Source organism: Hyla sarda, chromosome 1, assembly GCF_029499605.1.
Source record: "Hyla sarda isolate aHylSar1 chromosome 1, aHylSar1.hap1, whole genome shotgun sequence".
In the NCBI taxonomy this organism is placed as follows: Eukaryota; Metazoa; Chordata; class Amphibia; order Anura; family Hylidae; genus Hyla; species Hyla sarda.
Window position 1 is genome coordinate 303845506 of NC_079189.1, and position 22694 is coordinate 303868199.

General features: G+C 42.9%; 1 protein-coding gene across 4 annotated transcripts in view; it reads left to right on the plus strand.

Moving 5' to 3' along the window:
- The window catches only part of EPS15L1 (epidermal growth factor receptor pathway substrate 15 like 1), a 247297-nt gene that overhangs the window by 41664 nt on the left and 182939 nt on the right, over nt 1-22694 (plus strand). For all 4 annotated transcript variants that reach the window (XM_056518167.1, XM_056518165.1, XM_056518164.1 and 1 more), the window contains exons 2-6: nt 2877-2918; nt 14127-14216; nt 14846-14893; nt 14978-15073; nt 16769-16831. In XM_056518167.1, coding sequence (XP_056374142.1) covers nt 2877-2918; nt 14127-14216; nt 14846-14893; nt 14978-15073; nt 16769-16831 — 339 coding nt within the window. The remainder of the gene's footprint in view (nt 1-2876; nt 2919-14126; nt 14217-14845; nt 14894-14977; nt 15074-16768; nt 16832-22694) is intronic.

A 22694-nucleotide genomic window follows, 5' to 3' on the forward strand; every position in this document is an offset into this window, starting at 1 on the left:
CTGCCATAAAGCCCGGATTGATGGAGTGCTGAAGTGATGGTTGACCTTCTGGAAGTTTCTTCCATCTGCACACAGGACCTGTGTAGCCGGGATCATAGAAAACCCCACAGATCTGGGGAATAGCATTTTACTACTCAATGTTGCATGACGCTACAATGTTGAGCTTCAGGCTCCTCATCTGTGGGACTGCGGGAGCAGCCTGTGTAGGCACTATTAATACCGTATATACTTGAGTATAAGCCGAGTTTTTCAGCACGATTTTTCGTGCTGAAAACACCCCCCTCGGCTTATACTCGAGTGAACTCCCCCACCCGCAGTGGTCTTCAACCTGCGGACCTCCAGAGGTTTCAAAACTACAACTCCCAGCAAGCCCGGGCAGCCATCGGCTGTCCGGGCTTGCTGGGAGTTGTAGTTTTGAAACCTCCGGAGGTCCGCAGGTTGAAGACCACTGCGGCCTTCAACATCATCCAGCCCCCTCTCACCCCCTTTAGTTCTGAGTACTCACCTCCGCTCGGCGCTGGTCCGGTCCTGCAGGGCTGTCCGGTGAGGAGGTGGTCCGGTGGGATAGTGGTTCCGGGCTGCTATCTTCAACGGGGAGGCCTCTTCTAAGCGCTTCGGGCCCGGCCTCAGAATAGTCACGTTGCCGTGACAACGACGCAGAGGTGCGTTCATTGCCAACGTACTTCTGCGTCATTGTCAAGGCAACGCCTCTATTCCGGGCCGGAAGCGCGGAGAAGAGGCGCCCCCGGTGAAGATAGCAGCCCGGACCACCTCCTCACCGGACCACCTCCTCTCCGGACAGCCCTGCAGGACCGGACCAGCACCGAGCGGAGGTGAGTACTCAGAACTAAAGGGGGTGAGAGGGGGGCTGGATGATGTTGAAGGCCGCAGTGGTCTTCAACCTGCGGACCTCCGGAGGTTTCAAAACTACAACTCCCAGCAAGCCCGGACAGCCGATGGCTGCCCGGGCTTGCTGGGAGTTGTAGTTTTGAAACCTCTGGAGGTCCGCAGGTTGAAGACCACTGAGGGCGAATGATAAGAGGATGATGAAGGGGGGGGTGTGGGGATGATGAAGGGGGGTGGGGATGATGAAGGGGGGGGTGTGGGATGATTACAAGGGGATGATGAAGGGGGGATGTGTGGGATGATAAGGGGATGATGAAGGGGGGATGTGCGGGATGATAAGGGGATGATGAAGGGGGATGTGTGGGATGATGACAAGGGGATGATGAAGGGGGGATGTGTGGGATGATAAGGGGATGATGAAGGGGGGGATGTGTGGGATGATGACAAGGGGATGATGATGATGAGGAGGATGTTAATGACGCGTCTGGATGATGACAGGGGGGATGAGGTATTTCCCACCCTAGGCTTATACTCGAGTCAATAACTTTTCCTGGGATTTTGGGTTGAAATTAGGGGTCTCGGCTTATACTCGGGTCGGCTTATACTCGAGTATATACGGTACTTTAACAAAACAGGGAGTGCAAGTATGCCCTGGTTGAGGTCCGGGTGTATAAAGTGTGCTTCATACCTGATAAGTACCGGCTGCCATCGCTAATGCCAGATGCTGGCGTTCACGCCCTTCCAGCAATGAAAGTGTAATTCGCCCCCATTTTTCAATTTTTTCAATGGGGAAAAATAAAAATAAACTTTGGTAATGTCAGAACTATTAAAATATAACATCTGTGAAACTGCATGGTGATTGGCGTGAATGTAAAAAATACCAATGAACTGCTGATTTTCGGTCACTTCATATACCAGAAAAAAATTATAAAAATGAATCAAAATGTTCCACCAAAACAAAAATGGGACCGATAAAAACTACAGATCACGGTGCAAAAAATGATCTTCATATAGCCTTGTATAACAAAAAGTGTGTTATAGAAGAGGACAATTTTAAGCATTAATACCAGTATACAAGAAGGAAATATTATATCCAAACACATTGCCATCGTACTGTTACTGACTAAATCCTGTATACTGAGACGAATATATCATATAGGTGATTATAGGTACATTTAGGGACTCACAGAAGAAGTCTTCTCTGACTGGAGTCATCCTCTTTCCTTTCCTTCTCCATCCGACGCAGACCACCATGTTGACTTCTTCCAGCCAAAACTCATCTCTTCAGCATCTGCAGAACAAACATGTTGGAGCATTTTCCAGGACCTTCACCACCTCTATACAATATCCCTATCTAGGACCCCAATTTGTGATATAACCCCACCTTGGTGCCCACACAGGATAAGTGGGTAGGATAGTAGGTCCCCCATTAAGTAGATATAGCTCTCACAATAGGCAGGTAGTTCCCTAGTAAGGTAGGTAAGTTTCACAGTTTCCCTTATTAGGGAGACTCATCTCCCATGTACACTGGTCTGATGGGGAGTCTTATATCATGGATTATGGTAACACTTTTTCTTTTTGTTATTAAGTGTTTCTTTTGTACGAAACTACTAACATTTTGAAATAAAAAACCCTCAATAAATTTGGCATCACTGTAATCATACTGAACCACATCATGAAATGCTAATGTTATTTTTTATCGCTTGGTGAATGGCGTAAATTTAAGACACAAAAAAGACAAAATCACATTTATTTTATTTTATTAATAAGTTAAAATAATCAATATGTTACATTTATAAAATTTACATTTATTTATTAAAATACTGTGTATTGGTTATGAATAATTGTTAGTAACAATGTATAGGATCACGTTCTCATGGAAATATTACATAATTATTATAGCTGAAAAAAGACATATGTCCATCAAATTCAATAAAGGAAGGTGAAGGGAAGGAGATGTGATTCTATATTTCTGCATATGCATGATTGCTATTTTTATAATATTGAATGTCTTTCTTTCCTTGTTGTAGCTCTCCAGTGGCAATCCATTATATGAAACATACTACAAACAAGTAAGTGCAATCCAGGGAGGTGACACCATGTGAATTCCTTTGCTGCAGCTGGGAAGAAGGGAGCAACCTCTGACCTAAGCCTGCATTGCTAAGCATATAAGTACAGCTGCAGTTCATTGGGGTTTTTATGCTTATTCAGCATTAGATTGTACAATAATAAAGATGAATAAAAAAAAGTCTGCAAATCTCTTGATGCCTTTCAGTGACCAAGTATGTGACAGTATTTTGCCTGCCAGCTGTAACTTATCCTGTGTGCTGTCACAAGGGCAGTAGTCATGTAACTGAAAATGAGTAGGGAATTATAACTGCATTGTGGCAGTAAAATGAAAAAGGGGGGGGGGGGACGGGACGGGAGAAGTTAAATACAGGGTGATTTAAAAAAGGATGGTGCAGAAGTAAAGGGCCGTAGTTCATCAGTGGTAAAAGGCCAATGACTGAAAAACAAAGCAAAACTGGCTTAGTTTCCCATAGCAACCATTAACATTAGAATACCCTTTAAAAAGGAAATCTGCAGTGAAAAAAAACGTATCCCCTATCCACAGGGTAGGGGATAAGTGTCTGATCGCAGAGGGTCCGACTGCTGGGACCCCCCCCCCCCCGCGATCTTCTGAAGGGGGCCACGGCATTTCCGCGCTGTGCGCCGGCTAATGCGTGTAACGTCGAGCTCACTGAGCATGACTAACATGGCTCCCTCCATACAGCTCTATGGGAGAGGCGGGGAGGCTTGAACACTGCATCCCCACCTCTTCCATAGAGATACACAGCGAAGGTGTGTTGGCCACAATGTCATGCTGTGGCCGACATGCCTTTGGATAGGGGATCCTTTTTTTTTCCGCTGCAGATTTCCTTTTAAAGGGGTACTCCACTGGAAAACATTATTTATTAATTTTTTTTTTTTTTTTTTATATCAACTGATGCCAGAAAGTTAAACAGATTTGTAAAATACTTCTATTTAAAAATCTTAACCCTTCAAGTACTTATCAGCTGCTGTATACTACAGAGGAAGTTCTTTTCTTTTTTAACTTCCTTTCTGTCGGACCACAAAGCCTGTACTAATGTTCAAAATCTTTTATAAATGGAAATAATAGGCAAATAAAACAGTCTGTAAAAACATTTGTAAAGAAAGCCTCCTGGATGCTACATTGTTATAGATGTAAAATAAGCAATTTTGTAAAATTTCAATTAAATATTGCATTTCTGTTTAACCCCTTCCTGCAGAATTACTTATATAAACATCAGGTTATGCAGCTAGTTTGCGCATCCTGACGTTTAGATAAGTCATTCAGTTAACCCGATGATGCCCGGCATCGCACGGCCTAACGGGCAGAAGTTCCGCTGTTACCAGCGGGAGACAACTTTTGCAACACACCCCAGGACCATCTGTGAATGGTCCTGGTCAGCGATCACTGTGATTGGTCCCTGTGGACCAATCACAGTGTCTCAGCTGACTGGGGGGGGGGGGGGTGTCAAAGTTCAGATCCCTCTCTCTGGCCACCCCTAGAAGTCTGGGCAGAGCAGGTGAAGATGACCCTGAGAGCCGCTTGGGGGACATACCGCAGGACCGTCGCAGGCAAGTGGATGAGGCTATGCAAGAGGCAGCAGTGAAGATCGCTGTAAGGTGAACTTCACTGCTGTTTCTAGGAGTTCCATAACTACAACTCCCAGAAAGCCTTTGGCTGTCCGTGCATGCTGGGAGTTGTAGTTTTGCAACATCTGGAGGGCCACAGTTTGGAGAGCACTGTGCAGTGGGTCTCCAATCTGTACTCTTCAAGATGTTGCAAAACTACAACTCTCAGCATGCCCAGACCTTCCAGGCATGCTGGGAGTTGTAGTTCTGTAACATCTGGCCATTCAGATGTTGCCAAACTACAACTCCCAGCATGCCTTGGTAGTCTGGGCATGCTTGGAGTTGAAGTTCTGCAACATCTGGAGGGCTACAGTTTGGAGACCACTACACAGTGGTCTCCAAACTGTTCTCCTCCACTTGTTGCAAAACTACAACTCCCAGCATGCCCTTGGGCTGTCTGGTCATGCTGGGAGTTGTGGTTTTGCAACAACTGGAGGCACACTGGTTGGGAAACACTGAGTTAAGTAACAAACTCTGTGTTTTGCAACCAGTGTTCCTCCAGCTGTTCCATACCTACAACCCCCGGCATTCACGGACAGCCAAAGGGCATGCTGGCATGCCCTTCTGCTGTCACTGCATGCTGAGAGTTGTAGTTTTGCAACAGCTGGAGGTTTGGCCCCCCCCTCGGGTTTATTCACATGGGCGGGGGTTTACAACGAGTTTCTGACTTGCAGCTCAAACTCCCAGCAGGAAATTTGCTGCGGACCCCCACCCGTGTGAATGTACCCTAAAAAACACTACACTACACCTACACAAAATAAAGGGTAAAATACTACATATACACATACCCCTACCCCCTCCCCGGTAAAAATGAAAAACATCTGGTACGTCACTGTTTCCAAAACGGAGCCTCCAGCTGTGGCAAAACAGCAACTCCCAGTATTGCCGAACAGACATTGACTGTCCAGGCATGCTGGAAGTTTTGCAACAGCTGGAGGCACCCTGTTTGGGAATCACTGGCGTAGACTACCCCTCTGTCCACCCCTATGCAAATCCCTAATTTAGGCCTCAAATATGCATGGCACTCTCTCACTTCGGAGCCCTGTCCTATTTCAAGGCCACATATGGGATATTTCCATACTCGGGAGAAGTTGCCTAACAGATTTTGGTGGGCTTTTTCTCATTTTATCCCTTATGAAAAGGTAAAGTTGGGGTCTGCTTCAGCATGTTGTTGTAAAAAAAAAAAAAAATTTTTTACACTAACTTGCTGGTGTTGCCCCATACTGTTTATTTTCACAAGAGGTAAAAGGAAAAAAGACCCCCAAAATTTGTAAAGCAATTTCTCCAGAGTAGGGAAATACCTCATATGTGGACATAAAATGCTCTGTGGGCGCACAACAAGGCTCAGGAGTGAGAGAGTGCCATGGACATTGGAAGGGATTTGCACAGGGGTGGCTGATCTTTATTGCCGTTCTGACATAAACACTCAAAAAAAAAATAAAAAAAAAATATCCCATTTTGGAAACTACACCCCTCACTGAATGTAACAAGGGGTATAGTGAGCCTTAACACCCAACAGGTGTTTGAAGAATTTTCTTTTAATTTGGACGTGAAAATGAAAAACATTTATTTTTTCACAAAAATGCTGGTGTGATCCCCAATTTTTTTTTTCACAAGGGGTAATAGGAAAAAAGCCCCCCCCAAATTTGTAACACCCCATATGTGGATGTAAAGTGCTCTGCTGGTGCAGTTGTACTACAGGTCTCAGAAGAGGAGCGCTATTGGGCTTTTGGAGAGAGAATTTGGCTGGAATTGAAGGCCGTGTGCGCTTACAAGGCCCCCATGGTGCCAGAACGGTGGAAAAACACACACACACACACACCCCTACACACACACACACACCCCTACACACACACACACACACACACACACACACACACCCCCCTACACACACACACACACACACACACCCCCCCCTACACACACACACACACACACACACACCCCCCCCTACACACACACACACACACACACACACCTACACACCTCACGGAATGTAATAAGGGGTGCAGTGAGCATTTTCACCCGACAGGTGTCTTGACAGATTTTTGGAACAGTGGTCTGTGAAAATGAAAAATTTTATTTTTCATTTGCACAGCCCACTCACTGTTCCAAAAGTCTGTCAAGACACCTGTCGGGTGAAAATGCTCACTGCACCCCTTATTACATTCCGTGAGGTGTGTAGATCTACTTAAAATCTGTTTTCTAAAAGACCACCACCTTAAGAAAATCAACTACTAAACCAGATCAGATTTTGGATTAGTTTAATTGTAAATACATTAAGATATTGGCAAAATATTGCTGCTACATACAGCCCTGGAAAAAATTTAAGAGACTACTGCAAAATTATCGGTTTCTCTGGTTTCACTATTCATAGTATGTTTTTTAGTAAAATTAGCAGTTTTTGTTTTATTCTATAAACTGATAATAATAAAAATATTGTAGTTTAAGGTATTTATTTATAAAAAAAAAATAACTGGTCAAAATAACAAAAAATTGTTTTTAGACCTTAAATAATGCAAATAAAAGGCATTCCTATTTGTTTTTCTACAACCAATTATCAGAGTTGGATAACATTGTAGAAGAAGGTGATCTTCCATGATCATCTTTAAATAGTACCTGTCACCAAATAAAACTTTTATTATAGTGTTCCTTGTGTAATTAGCAGTCACTTGCTTTTAAAATGATCAACATAAATATGTTAAAAATGCAATGGAAAAAACCGCCACTAGGTGGCGCTGTTCTGTTCCCTGCCACAATACAGTGAGTTTGGTCTCCTCCCGGCCTGGCATGAGTCCAATCAGGAAGTGCTTCTCGGCAGTGAACTTGATTGACAGCTGCACAGAATGTGAAAGCTCTACAGATTCTCACAGAAAGCTGCACAGACTGAAACCTGCAGGAGAGCCTCACTGAAATCTGCACAGACATAAACATGCACAGAGCCTGAGGTCTTCTATTCACCACAGCACTGCAAAGATGTGAGGGCGGAAGTGGTCGCCCAGTTGGCTTCAGTGATGTCATACCTGCTTGGAAACGCTCACTTTCTCATGCTGGAAAATTGCACTGTGAGCAAGAAGAATGGTAAGATACAGAGCTTTTTAAAGCTCTGATTTTTTTTTTTTTTTTAAGGGTGGGGCTTTAGGAGTAAAAATGAAGAGCTTTTATAGGTGGTGTTAGCGCTAATAAATAAATGTTAATATCCGCTTTTAGGTTGTGATATAGAATAGGCAGTTTCTATAGTGTTAGACAATTTGGGTGGCACTTATTTAACTGGTAATATACCAGATGGTTTAATTGCTATAGGGAAAGTAAAAGTTATTCTTCACCTTTTTTCTGTGTGCTGCTGTTCCTCCTCGTCCGTTGCTGCTGAGATCTGCACAATGTCCTGGTTACTGTATGTTTGTGCGCTGGGAGACTGCCCCGGCCGCTGGCGGCTACAATCAGCTTCCGCGTGAACTAGAGCCGAAGACCTCCTGTGGTGAGTGACGTCACTCCGGTTAGCAGCATGGGTCAAACTTGGCTTACGCGTTTCAGAAATTGTGATTTCCTTCCTCAGAGATTTTCTGTCGGTCTCCAGACCCTATATATACTACAGGTTCCACATCATGGGCGGGTGTAATTTCTTTTAACATCTGTTTTAGCACATCCTTGTTATTGAGAACAGGTCTATATATGTCTAACATCCGTTATTGCTCTCCTTTATACGTTTTCCATTATGTATATAGTACTTTTGAATGTCTTAGTATTTTTCCTTAATGCAATCACAAAAGGGGGAATTGCTTATATGCTGAAAATGAATCTCATTTAGGTTGCCGGTGTCCAATATTTCAGCCTAATTTTTTAGCTGATGAATGCCACATGTAGTGGTCTTCAAATGCCACATCTTATGAACTGTGTTTGAAGGTCCACTTAAGTCTTATTTTATATTCTGCATTAAATATTTTTAATTATCATTTTAGGAAGGCAAAAAGTTCAAAATCCATGTTTAGCCCCCGTGGGACCATTTGTGATATATAATCACCCCCTCTCCATTGTCTCTTTATTTCTTTCACTTCAAAGAATTTTTATCCCTTAAAGACTGCTTGGTGATTCTCCACATAATGTTTGGGGATGTCCCAGAAATTTTCTCTCTGTTATATACATGTTCCCTGATCCGTTCTTTAACATTCTTTTTGTCCGGCCGATATATAATTTTCCACAGGGGCATTCAATGCAGTACATTACTCCTTTTTGATTTACAGTTGGTGTGTGTTTTGATTTTTTTCTCCCAACCACTATTACTTGTTGTTTTGAGGGTGGGATTTTTCCCCTTTTTTATGTTACAGCATTTACAGGCACAGCATGGAAAAAAAACTGTTTTTTGAAAGAATATTTTGCTACCTTTTCTTCTTCTCAAAGTTCATTACTGTGGGTGCTACCATGTTTCCCAGATTCACTGTTTTCTTAAAAATTTATGAGGGGCATGCTGGTATTAGGAGAGTGTTAAGCGTAGTTAGGGAACATAACTGAGTTAGTTTAGAACAGTTTTTTTGGTGACAGGTACTCTTAAACTTGTCTTGATTCATGTGTTTTTATTTTTTTATTTTTTATTTTTTTTACAAAGACAAATCTCCCTGATTCCAGCCTTTCTGAAGCTCCCCTGATCATCACAGACCCTCCACCAAATTTTACAATGGATATGAAGGCCTATAAGCCATAGTATCTTGCACCCTCTGTGAAATTTGGAGGGGAATCTTTGATGATCAGGGAATGCTTTAGCAAGGCTGGAATCAGGAAGTTTTGTCTTTGTGGAGGACACATCAAGCCAAGTACAAGATTGTCCTTGAAGAATACCTGCTTCCTTCTGCTGTGATAATGTTACCCAACTCGGGGATATTTTATTTTTTCCAGCAGGACAATGCTCCATGCCACACAGCCAGGTCAATCAAGGTGTGGCTGAAGGACCACATGATCAATAACCTGTCATGGCCAGCCCAATCTTTAGGCCTAAACTCTACTGAAAACCTCTGGAACTTGGTCAAGATGAAGATGGATGGATGGACGCCATCAAGCAAAGCCGAGCTGCTTGAATTTTTTTTGCTAAGAATGGCATAAAGTTACCCAACAGCAATGCATCTGACTAGTGCAGAGCATGCCAAGACGCATGAAAGCTGGGATTAACAATCTGGGTTATTTCAACCAAAAATTGATTTATGAATTTAGATGAGTACTGTAGTGCTTTTTTTTTTTTTTTTTAAATCATCCCATTGTGCCTAGGAAGCAAAAAGTAAAAAAAAAAAAACAAAAAAAAACCTTGTGCCCAGTCTTCATCCTGCTTGTGTGTGATGTCCCACCTCTGCCGGTGATATGCTGATCGCAGTGTCATGTAACGAGCCTCAGCCCTGCCTTCTTCCTGCTGCCCAGGCCTGTTACCAGCTGTGGCGGGACAACGCTGCGGCCGGCTATAAGCTGATCGCAGTGTGACATTCCGTGTACAGGAAAAAGACCAGGCCCAGAATATAGAAGACCTATATCGGCACATCGGGGGAGTGATGGAAGGTTTGTTAAAGCTTGTTATTTTACATTATGCGGCCTGGGCACAATGGGATATTAAAAGCACTACAGTACTCCTTTTAACCCCTTGCCGAAAAACACCATTTATAAATCACACAGCAGAATAAAAAAAAGCACTACAGTACTCCTTCAACCCCTTGACGCAAAACACCATTTATAAATGACACAGCAGCGCATGGCAGGGGTATGAAGCAAGCTCAGGAGCTGAGCTCACTTCATACACTTATGGAACTGGCTGCTATCAGCAGCCAGGACCTGTGGCTCTTTCTGGACATCCCCAATCAGGCAGATGTCAGGCATTAACCCTTTAGGTGCAGCAATCAGAGTTGATCTTGGTGTCTAAAAGTCCCGAAATCTGTTCCCTGACATCATGATTTCCCTGCAATGGTCCCGATCAGCTGTAAGGAAGTCTCTTACCTTCTTCCCTTCCGTTCAATTGACACTCCTATGCTGCAGCCAGCCATTGCAGGCTGTAGCAATCGAGCACCGATAACACTGATAAGTGCTCTTCAATGGAGCAGCATTGATCAAAGTATGCAATCTGAAGATTGCAGGTAATAGTCTCCTATGGGGACCAAAACATGTTGAATAAAGTGTTGTGTTAAAAAATGAACCCCTTCCCTAATAAGTTTGAATCACCCCCTTTGCTCATTTTTAAAATAAAATGTTAATTTAACTGCACGGTCAATGGCGTAAATGTATAAAATACCAAAGTCAAGAATTGGTGTATTTATGGTCGCTTCTTATACCCTCCCCTAAAAGTGAATAAAATGCGATCAAAAAGTCCCATCAAAACAAAAATGGTATCCCTAAAAACTTAAGACCATGGCGCAAAAAATGAGCCCTCATACGTCCCTGTATACGGAAAAAAAAAAAAAAGAAAATATAGGGGGCTAATTCCGTGTGACCTACCTAGTTTCTACTATCTAGGTTTTATTAAATAAGAAAGAGTTTGTGTTGTAAATAACTATTAAATATGTGCCTACACACAGGAAACTTCTGCTTACTCATTGTTTTATTAACAAAAATAAATAAAACCTAAACTGTGACCTACACGACATGACATGCAAAACTACAACTCCCATCTTGGGAGTTGTAGTTTAGGAACAGCAGAAAGCTGTAGTGGTGCAATTGTGATCTCCTATACTGGGTACCAACACATTTACAACCGGGATCCAGTATGCTGCAAAACACAGAGTAGTCTGTCTGCATAAAGACTAGATGACCCCCAGTGGCGGCTATTTTAATTTATTTTATATTTTTTTTGTAAAATAATTTTTTTTTTTAATGTATATTTAAAAAAAGTCCTCTTATCAGTAGTACTACAAAATATAAAACGTTTTTCATAATGACAGTGCCTCTTTAAATGTTGTTCTTTGCTTCAGTTACTCTATTCCCGTGGTTCTCAAACCTTCTTCACGACTGTTCCCCCAAAGGTTGAAAATATGTCCGCAGGGTACCCACGGACAAAATAAGTGATAAAAGTACTTATTTTCATAATGGCATGTGCTTACCTTTCTAATGCGATACTTAGGCTTGTTTTTGTGTCATTATTTCTACCTCCCTCTGATCCCCTTGTGCCATTATCCCCCCCTCCCTTTGATCCCCCCCCCCTAGGCTACTACAGGAGATACAATAACACCCTCCATCCCTCCCATACTGCGGTGTTACACTTTAACTTGCTTTCCTGGCACATGTCTTGAGCAGGCTTAGGTGCAGATTTGTGCAACCCTTTTGGCGAGAGCTGGAGTGCCTTACTGACGGGTGACGTCCTCCTGCGCTGTGCGGCACCTCTGCAACGTCAGGCCCGGCAGCCACCGTAGCTCACTTAGTACAATATAGTGAACTCCTGCGGCGTCCAGTCCCCATTCTGTGCTTAAAAATACCGTCCGTTGCATAGCCGGTATTTTTCAGCGAAATACCTCCTGCAATAATCCTTGGCGTACCACGGGTTGAGAACCCCGGCTCTATCCCATAGAAAAACACACAAAATCTGCAGTGAAAGTAAGCATTAATTGTTTGTCCATTGTAGGCTCACACAATTTAAGTTTCAGCTGGACTTTCTCGATAGCACTTATATCGTCTAATGTTGGCCTCACAAACTTGTCACTTTTTGGGATATAACATAAAAGTTTGACATTAAATGTGCAGTCTACATTGGTTGAAAGCACCTGACCCACCAATCATTTCATCTTCATTGACTTCTCTGTATTGAGTTCAACTAGCAGCCAATCTCCATCTCCGAATTTTAGACTATTCTTCTCTGTCTGGAATATAGGGCTCAGTGTTCATCTTCAGTTTCATGATCTATGTCGCGGCACCCTAGTCACCCATGCCGGATGACTGGCGACCACTGCTGCTATTCCCCCTTCATTCATGTCTGTGGCAGGAGGCGTGATGGCCAGGTTCTGCCGAGCGAACCTCTCCTAAGGGTACGTTCAGACGAGCGGATCCACAGTGTATTTTACGCTGCGGATCCGCTGCTGAAGGTCCCCTAGAGGGTGCCTTTAGATGTGCCTGCTCGGAGCTGCAGTACGCTGCTAAGAGCAGGCACACTGCTGTGATGTGCGATTTGCCACACGTGCGTGGTGTACTCGCACTCATCGAGGCCGAGTTAGGCCGAGAGCAGCCGTGATGAGTGAGTATACTGCGCATTTGCGCTGCGACTCGCACATCGCAGTGTGTCTGCTCTTAGCAATGTATTGCCGCTCCGAGCAGGCACATCTAAAGGCACCCTTTAGCGGCCCTTCGGTGGCGGATCCGCAGCATAAAATGCGCTGTGCATCTGCTTGTCTGAACTTACCCTAAGGGTACGTTCACACGAACGGATCCCCAGCGCGTATTACGCTGCGGATCCGCTGCTGAAGGACTGCTGTATGGTGCCTTTACAGGTGCCTGCTCGGTGCGGCAATACGCTGCTACAAGCAGACACACTGAAGCGATGTGCGAGTCGCTGCGCATGCGCGGTGTACTCGCACACATTGCGGCCACTCCCCCTGCTGTATGAGCTAGGCCGAGAGCTGCTCCGATGTGCAGCTCTCGGCCTAGCATGCGCATGAGCACGGCAACTCGCACATCGCAGTGTGTTTGCTTGTAGTGGCAGACTGCTGCTCCAAGCAGGCACTTGTAAAGGCAGCATACAGCGGTCCTTCAACGGCAGATCCGCAGTGTAATACGTGCTGGGGGATCCGCTCTTGTGAACGTACCCTACGTGCTGCAGATTTGCTTCAGATTTTGCTTCAGTGGTTCTGCAGCAGGAAATATGCATATGTGAACGGATCAGTTGGGTGTATTTATACACACCAGATCCGCAGTTGTAGATTTACAACTTCAAATCTGCAACTGAGGATTTTTCAGCTGCAGGTCCGCAGTTGTGAATCAGTTGTGTGTTTGAATACAACCAAAATGACAATAATTTATTTCCAATATGGGAGTTACATGTCAGTAGTTTGTAGAAAAAAGCTAAACCTCTCATTTTACTCAAACACATAACTATGAATAGTCAAACCAGAGAAATTGAGAATTCTGCAGTGATCTCTTCATTTGTTCCAGATGTGTATTTGTTATGGTACTCACCCTGTTCATTTGATTCCTTTTACTGAATATTCACCTATTGGCTCAGATTTCTCAATGTGTGAAAGAAAACAACCAATCATAGTTCAGCTTTCACTTTACCAAAGCTTGTTATGATAGGACAGCTAAGCTGTGATTGGTTACAGTGGGGAAATCTCTCCAGTTTTTTTCACACAAATTGAAAATGTCAGCAAAAAAAGCTGCTTCATCTATGTAGTTTGTTATTCATCTGACCATTTAAGAGCAGAAATCACTCTCGGTGTGCAATAGGATCTGTCTTAGAAACTAGGCTTGTGTCCATTGGCACTCAGCACATTATATTGATGATCAAATGAAATCTAGTCCTTTTGAGCTACTAATGGGAAATCCTAACTATATGCTAATTTTGAAATGTGTCATAAGATATTAACCAGTACTTGATGATTCCTAAGTGTGAAATATTTTGCATATTACAGGTTGACCCATCTCACACTGGTAGGGTGGGACCAGCAGAAGGAGCACTCTTCCTCAAAAAGTCTGCCTTGTCAGATGGTGTTCTCGGGAAGGTATGTGAAGAAGAGCTTGTACCCACATTTTTTTGAGAACCCCTAAAAAATAAAATAAAAGCAACAACATGATAGCTTGTCACTGGCAACAGCTTTACTTTTTCTTTGCACCCGTTTTTATTCATCCCTCCCTGAATAACTTAAGATCATGCCTATTTGATTAAAAGACATTAGTCATGGAGACAATTACCCTGAACTACAAACAATACTTTATCTTTACCCATATATAATATGTAATCATAAAAAACAGCGGCAATAGGGGTCATACAGAGATCTAGTACCTGCAAATGAATTGGACATTGATGGCATATCCATAGAATATTGCGTTTGAGGGGAGCAGAAAACAGCCTAGTAAACTTGATGTTTTACGCAGTTGTAACGCTATGTTCGCATGCTGAAATTTCTGCATGGAGTTCTGCATGAATTTATAGCCAATACACTTCAATGAGATTCTGCAGTCCCATTCGCACAACAGAATTTCTGCTGCAGGATTTCCATTGAAGTGAATGGGCAAATAATGTCTGCAGAATTTTCATGCAGCATTCAGTGCAGAAATTCTGCCGTGTGAACATTGCCTAACTCTCATTAGCTTTTTATAAATGTTGTATTATTTTGTTCTTAAATTTAAGATTTGGGACTTGGCTGATCCTGATGGGAAAGGTTATTTGGACAAACAGGTAATTAAAATGAATTCCTTTTTCTTGGATGAACATTATACATTGAGCAGTTGGTTCTGACAATCCTGTATTTAATTCTCATAGGGTTTTTATGTTGCATTGCGACTAGTGGCCTGTGCGCAAAATGGTCATGAAGTTTCCCTAACCAGTTTAAATATTCCAGTGCCACCTCCCAAATTTGTAAGTGACTTAATACTTCTATTACTTTCTGATGATATAATATTTGATCACTAAGTGACAAGTCCTTCTCTCTTTATATTTCTGCTTGCTGCAGGAGACAGATTCTATAGAAAGTCTATAAAAGCCTGTCATCTGCAGCGAGGAGAGAGAAGCACGTAGTTGGGCTCTTCTGCACATTTGTTCTAGCAATTTTTTTGTTTCTCAGCACCCAGACCCCAAATGGTAGTAAAACTTTTTAAAACGTACCTATCGTATCACAGAAAAAAATTAATTCTTATATATGTTACTCGGTCATTCAGATGCTTTACATGTCATTATTTGTCTAGCTTTTGTATTTGGCTCACAAATCTCTCTGTTCTAAAGGTCACTTATTGTGATATCCACTGCTCAGGATGGGGCGTGTCTGGGGCAAGCACTCACCATGCATTCACTTCTGCCCTGAGTCTGTTGTGCTGTGTCTCTTCATTCAGTCACTGCAGGCTGCTCTGTAACCCACTCTTTTCTTGCTGCAGCCTAATAGGACAGGAGTGAGCACAGAGGAGTGCCCTCACTTACTGGACTTTGTCCCAGCCTGTGCTTCAGCTGGGATAAAGATGATGCTGCAGCCAAACAGGATTATGTTCTGCATAGTATGAGGATCTTATTGGGCTTTTTTATTTTTTATTTTTATTTTTATATATAAGCCATGACTTTTATCAAAAGGAGATACAATTTGTTTATGAAGTATTTTTAGAAAGGTTAATGTTTTGCCATTGCCCATTTACACCACCCCTCCAAGCACATCACTGCCTTATAGTGTAGGTGAGTGGCTTTCTAAATGTGTCCATGTAACTATTAACAATAGTGCATCATTTAAAAGAACCTTGATTATCACATGTACAGTGATCCCTCATCTTACAATGGCCTCAACATACAATAGTTTTAACATCCAATGGTCTTTTCTGGACCATTGTAATTTGAAACCAGACTCAACATACAATGGTACGGACAGTCCAGATCTGTGAAACGTGTCAATGGCTGGAAGATCTGACCCTACAATACAGGGAGGTACTACATGTTCTGTACTACTTTTTACCTGTACCACAGTTAGCTGCTCTTTTGGACACCAGGTAAGGGTGGCTCCATGTTACTTTTTTAGGACATTGCGTGTACTGTACAGGACCCTGAAGAAGCTCCTGTCCTCTACATAGACAGTGATTTACAGCTCCCAGCAGATCTTTCTTACTTTTTATATATAAAACTTGCTTTATATATATTAATCTACTTATTTTTCTTTAATCCTCCCTTTTTCCTATTTTTGGATGACAATTTGGTGGCTTCAGAACCAATTACCAGGTTTCCATAGAGTTATAGTCTCAACATACAATGGTTTCAACATACAATGGTCCTCCTGGAACCAATTACTATTGTAACTTCAGGGACCACTGTACTTTGTACTTTTTATTTGTTTGTAGCCAATTGGCTAAATAGCTGTGGGGTATTGTACACTACTGTCCTTTTAGGCTATGGCTACACCTGAGCTTTTAGTAGTGTGTTGACGAAAATCATTGACTTCTGAATAACTTTGACACATCCTCTTTTAATAAAAAACTAATATTCTGCACCACTACAACTACTGCATTCTGTTTCCATGAAAAATAGATCATGATAAACATATATCCATGAATATGTTTTTGCTTTTTTTGTTTTTCCAAGAATGATACCAGCAGCCCCCTTTTGATCACTCCTCCTCCTGTTGAAGGTCATTGGTCAGTTCGGGTAAGTCTTGGGTTAATGATGGTATGGGGGTTTAATGTCTTATCTTTCTGTATTGTAAAAGGTGATAAGTGCTGAAACCTGTGAACCATATAAAGGTGCCCATACACCTTAGATTAGAGTTAATAAAAATAGATGATTTCAACCGAAAAGATTTTCTCCAGTATATGTTTACATTTTATTGTTTCCTTCTAAAAGCCATACCCATATGAAGGCTTATTTTTTGCTGGACAAGTTGTACTATGCAATGGCACCCTTATTTTAAAGCGTTTACACTGGGACTTTCACATGCAGTATTCTGATATGTGGAGAGACATTTCAGGTGAATTTTCTCCGAATATTTTCGGAACGTACGCATAGTATTCTCATAACATTGCCAGAATATTCCCAGAAAGATTCATCGTTATGCCTGAGGAAGCGGATTCTCCGCAAAACGCGTTGCTTTGTGGGTAATAAAATTCCCTTACCCTGATCTGGTCTCAGCACCTGATTCATCCCGCTGTGTGCTTTGGAGGAGGGATTGTTGTCTATAAGTTGGTGACTTGTCACAGTGATCCCACTGATCGCACATTCACTTTGCCGCCTTTGACATCTGGCTTGGCATGTGATGTCAGCATTAGCTGTGGCAAGTGGTTGTGATTAAAGTCAGTGTTGGCATGCCAGTGGACTATTGGCTTAACTCGTGGGGCTTTTCTTGGCAGTTTTATAACCACTTTATCAGCCTCACTCTGCTGTTTAACCCCTTAAGGACGGAGCCCATTTTCACCTCTAGGACGAAGCCCTTTTTTGCAAATCTGACCACTGTCACTTTAAACATTAATAACTCTGGAATGCTTTCTGTAATCAATCTGATTCTGAGATTGTTTTTTCGTGACATATTCTACTTTAACTTAGTGGTAAAATTTTGTGGTAACTTGCATCCTTTCTTGGTGAAAAATTCCAAAATTTGATGAAAAAATTAAAAAATTTTCATTTTTCTAACTTTGAAGCTCTCTGCTTGTAAGGAAAATGGATATTCCAAATTTTTTTTTTTTTGGATTCACATATACAATATGTCTACTTTATATTTCCATCATAAAATTGACGAGTTTTTACTTTTGGAAGACACCAGAGGGCTTCAAAGTTCAGCAGCAATTTTCCAATTTTTCACAAAATTTTCAAACTCGCAATTTTTCAGGGACCAGTTCAGGTTTGAAGTGGATTTGAAGGGTCTTCATATTAGAAATACCCCACAAATGACCCCATTATAAAAACTACACCCCCTAAAGTATTCAAAATGACATTCAGTAAATGTTTTAACCCTTTAGGTGTTTCACAGGAAAAGCAGCAAAGTGAACGAGAAAATTCAAAATCTTCATTTTTTACACTCGCATGTTCTTGTAGACCCAATTTTTGAATTTTTACAAGGGGTAAAAGGAGAAAATGTATACCTATATTTGTAGCCCAATTTCTCTCGAGTAAGCACATACCTCATATGTCTATGTAAAGTGTTCGGCGGGCGCAGTAGAGGGCTCAGAAGCGAAGGAGCGACAAGGGGATTTTAGAGAGTACGTTTTTCTGAAATGGTTTTTGGGGGGCATGTCACCTTTAGGAAGCCCCTATGGTGCCAGAACAGCAAAAAAAAAAAAACATGGCATACCATTTTGGAAACTAGACCCCTTGAGGAACGTAACAAGGGATAAAGTTAGCCTTAATACCCCACAGGTGTTTCACGACTTTTGCATATGTAAAAAAAAAAAATATATATATCACTAAAATGTGGGTTTCCCCCCAAATTTCACATTTTTGCAAGGGTTAATAGCAGAAAAGACCCCCCAAAATTTGTAACCCCATCTCTTCTGAGTATGGAGGTACCCCATAAGTGGACCTGAAGTGCACTACGGGCGAACTACAATGCTCAGAAGGGAAGGCGTCATATTTGGCTTTTTGAGAGCAAATTTTGCTCGGGGGGCATGTCGCATTTAGGAAGCCCCTATGGTGCCAGAACAGCAAAATAACCCCCACATGGCATACCATTTTGGAAACTAGACCCCTCACTAGTCCCAGAATGTAATGAGGGGTACAGTGAGCATTTACCCCCCACTGGTGTCTGACAGATCTTTGGAACAGTGGGCTGTGCAAAATTTTTCATTTTCACGGACCACTGTTCCAAAGATCCGTCAGACACCTGTGGGGTGTAAATTCTCACTGCACTCCTCATTACATTCCGTGAGGGGTGTAGTTTCCGAAATGGGGTCACATGTGGGTGTGTTTTTTTTTTTTTGCGTTTGTCAGAACTGCTGTAACAATCAGCCACCTCTGTGCAAATCACCTCAAATGTACATGGGGCACTCTCCCTTCTGGGCCTTGTTGTGCGCCCCCAGAGCACTTTGCGCCCACATATGGGGTATCTCCGTACTCGGGAGAAATTGTGTTACAAATTTTGGGGGGTGTTTTTCCCTTTTACCTCTTGTGAAAATGAAAAGTATAGGGCAACACCAGCATGTTAGTGTAAATTTTTTTATTTTTTTACACTAACATGCTGGTGTAGACCCCAACTGTTCCTTTTCATAAGGGGTAAAAGGAGAAAAAGCCCCCCAAAATTTGTTAGGCAATTTCTCCCGAGTACGGCGATACCCCATATGTGACCCTATTCTGTTGCCTTGAAATACGACAGGGCTCCAAAGTGAGAGCGCCATGTGCATTTGAGGCCTGAATTAGGGACTTGCATAGGGGTGGACATAGGGGTATTCTACGCCAGTGATTCCCAAACAGGGCGCCTCCAGCTGTTGCTAAACTCCCAGCATGCTTGGATAGTCAATTGCTGTCCAGAAATGCTGGGAGTTTTTGTTTTGCAACAGCTGGAGGCTCCATCTTAGAAACACTGCCGTACAATACGTTTTTAATTTTTATTGGAGAAGGGGGGTGGGGGGTGGGGGGGCAGTGTACGTGTGTATATGTAGTGTTTTACTCTTTATTTTATGTTAGTGTAGTGTAGTGTTTTTAGGTTACATTCACACTGGCGGCAGATTACACTGAGTCTCCCGCTAGGAGTTTGAGCTGCGGCGGAAAATTTGCCGCATCTCAAATTTGCAGCGGGGAACTCACTGTAATCTGCCGCCAGTGTGAATGTAGCCTGTACATTCACACGGGAGGGGGGTCAAAACTACAACTCCCAGCATGCACTGACAGACCATGCATGCTGGGAGTTGTAGTTTTGCAACAGCTGGAGGCACACTGGCTGGAAAACCTTGAGTTAGGTTCTATGACCTAACTCAGTATTTTCCAACCAGTGTGCCTCCAGCTGTTGCAAAACTGCAACTCCCAGCATGTACTGATTGCGGAAGGGCATGCTGGGAGATGTAGTTATGCAATGGCTGGAGGCACGCAAGTACAACTCCCAGCATGCCAAGACAGCCTTATGCTGTTCCTGAATGCTTGGAGTTGTAGTTTTGCAATATTTAGAGGGGTTCAGGTTGTAGATCACTAAGTGGTCTCAAACTGTAGCCCTCCAGATGTTGCAAAACTACAACTCTCAGCATGCCCAGCCAGCAAACTGCTGTCTGGGCATGCTGAAAGTTGTAGTTTTGCAACATCTGGAGGGCTACAGTTTGAGACCACTTAGTGATCTACAACCTGAACCCCTCTAAATATTGCAAAACTACAAGTCCCAGCATGCCCACACAGCAAACAGCTGTCTGGGCATGCTGGGAGTTGTAGTTTTGCAACATCTGGAGGGCCACGGTTTAGAGACCACTGTAAACTGTGGCCCTCCGGATGTTGCTAGGCAACAACTCACCTAGCAGGACCCGGAAGCCGCCGCCGCCGCACGTGGGGGATCCCCGCATGGAGGATCGCGATCCGGGATCCAGGTAGGGACCTTCGGCGCCGACCCTCCCTGGACGGTTCCCCCGTTTTGCCCGGACATCGATAGGTGGGCAAAGCGGGGGAACCGAACTTTAACCCCCCCTCCCCCGGTCTGCTATCGGTCGGTCGCTCGGCCGACCAATAGCAGGGATAGGAGGGGTGGCAACCCTGCCACCAAACTCCTATCCCTTTAGGGGGATCTAGGGTGTCTCGGACACCTACGATCCCTCTTATTTTCCGGGTCACCGGGTCACCAGTGACCCGTATGACCCGGAATCGCGCAGATCGCAGGTCTGAATTGACCTGCGATTTGCGCGCATCGCGGTCATGGGGGGGTCTCAGGACCCCCCTTGGCGATGTGCCGGGATGCCTGCTGTTAGATAACAGCAGTCATCCCGGTCCGATCACCGCTACCGGTGACGCGGCGCTCCCGGAACCCCGCGACGTACATGTACGTCGCCGCGCGCCAAGTGACACTTCGCGGCGCCGTACATGTACGTCGCTCGTCGTGAAGGGGTTAATAAGCAAAATACAGGTTGACTTAAAGGGGTACTCTGGTGGAAAGCTTTATTTTTTTTAAATCAACTAGTGCCAGAAAGTTAAACAGATTTGTAAATTAGCAAGCAGAGGAAGTCGGCTCACACGACCCGTCCGCACGGCAAATCTCCAACGTATGGTAGAAAAACAGCAAGTAGCCAGCGGTATATGCAATGAACTGATGGCATGGGATAAAATATATGGGATCTAGACAGGTGAAGGTCATTGGGATTGATGATAATGGAGGAGGAGTAAGCTTTACAAACCTCCAACCAAAATAGGCACCAGTTAACCCCTGAGAGACCACCTGAAAAGATTCATACCCCATGAATCACTCACGATAGATTAAGTTGCAAAGTATAATCAATTTTAACAACAAAATAAAAATATACAAGAAAGTATATAAAAGAGGATACAAACGAACACGTGTGAATAAGTGCCCAAAAAAACACACAAACAAAATTGGGGAGGATAGTGGAGGATAAGATCGGTTTTGAGATTTAACCTTTGCGGAAAACATGTATGCAAAAGGTAAATCCAATAGACTTCTCTGGAACGAAGGATTTTTTCCAGATCCCCTCCTCTATCAGGCACTCTGACAGTTTCTATGCCCTGAAAGTGAAAATTACTTACATCACCAGAATGAATTTCTTTAAAATGTTTTGACACTGCGGATATGTTCATATTCACTGTAGACTTAGCACCTCTCAGGTGTTCTTGAAGTCTCTTTTTAATCGATCTGATGGTACTGCCTATGTATGATAGTTTACATGTATCACACCATATGTGATAAACTCCAAACGTGGTCTGGCAATAGATGAATTGTTACCGCTGGCTACTTGCTGTTTTTCTACCAGATTTGTAAATTACTTCTATTAAAAAATCTTAATCCTTCCAGTACTTATTAGCTGCTGAATACTAAAGAGGAAATTCTTTTCTTTTTTTTTAACACAGAGCTCTCTGTTGACATCACAAGCACAGTGCTCTCTGCTGACATCTCTGTCCACAGTCCTGAAAATGGACAGAGGTGTCAGCAGAGAGCACTGTGCTTGTGATGTCAGCAAAGAGCTCTGTGTTCCAAAAACAAAATAATTTTTTCTGTAGTATTTAGCAGCTAATAAGTACTGGAAGGATTAAGATTTTTTAATAGAAGTAATTTACAAATCTGTATAATTTTCTGGAACCAGTTGATTTAAAAAAAAGTGTTCCACCAGAGTATCCCTTTAAATGGCAGCTTGTATTGTGTTAGTAGATTTCCATAAGAACATTCTAGGCAGAGGGGATTCAGACTTCCCTGCAGCACTACAATTATTGGCCAAAAGATGATAAATTCTGATGTGTCTGTAACAAATAATCAGAGCCCAGACTTTATAGTGAACTGAGCTCTGATTTGTTGCTTTGGGAAAACCACTGTTTTTTTCCGTGACAGTGGGGGGGACATTTATCAGTGTAGGTGCACTTTTGTTATACAGCGGTTTTGATG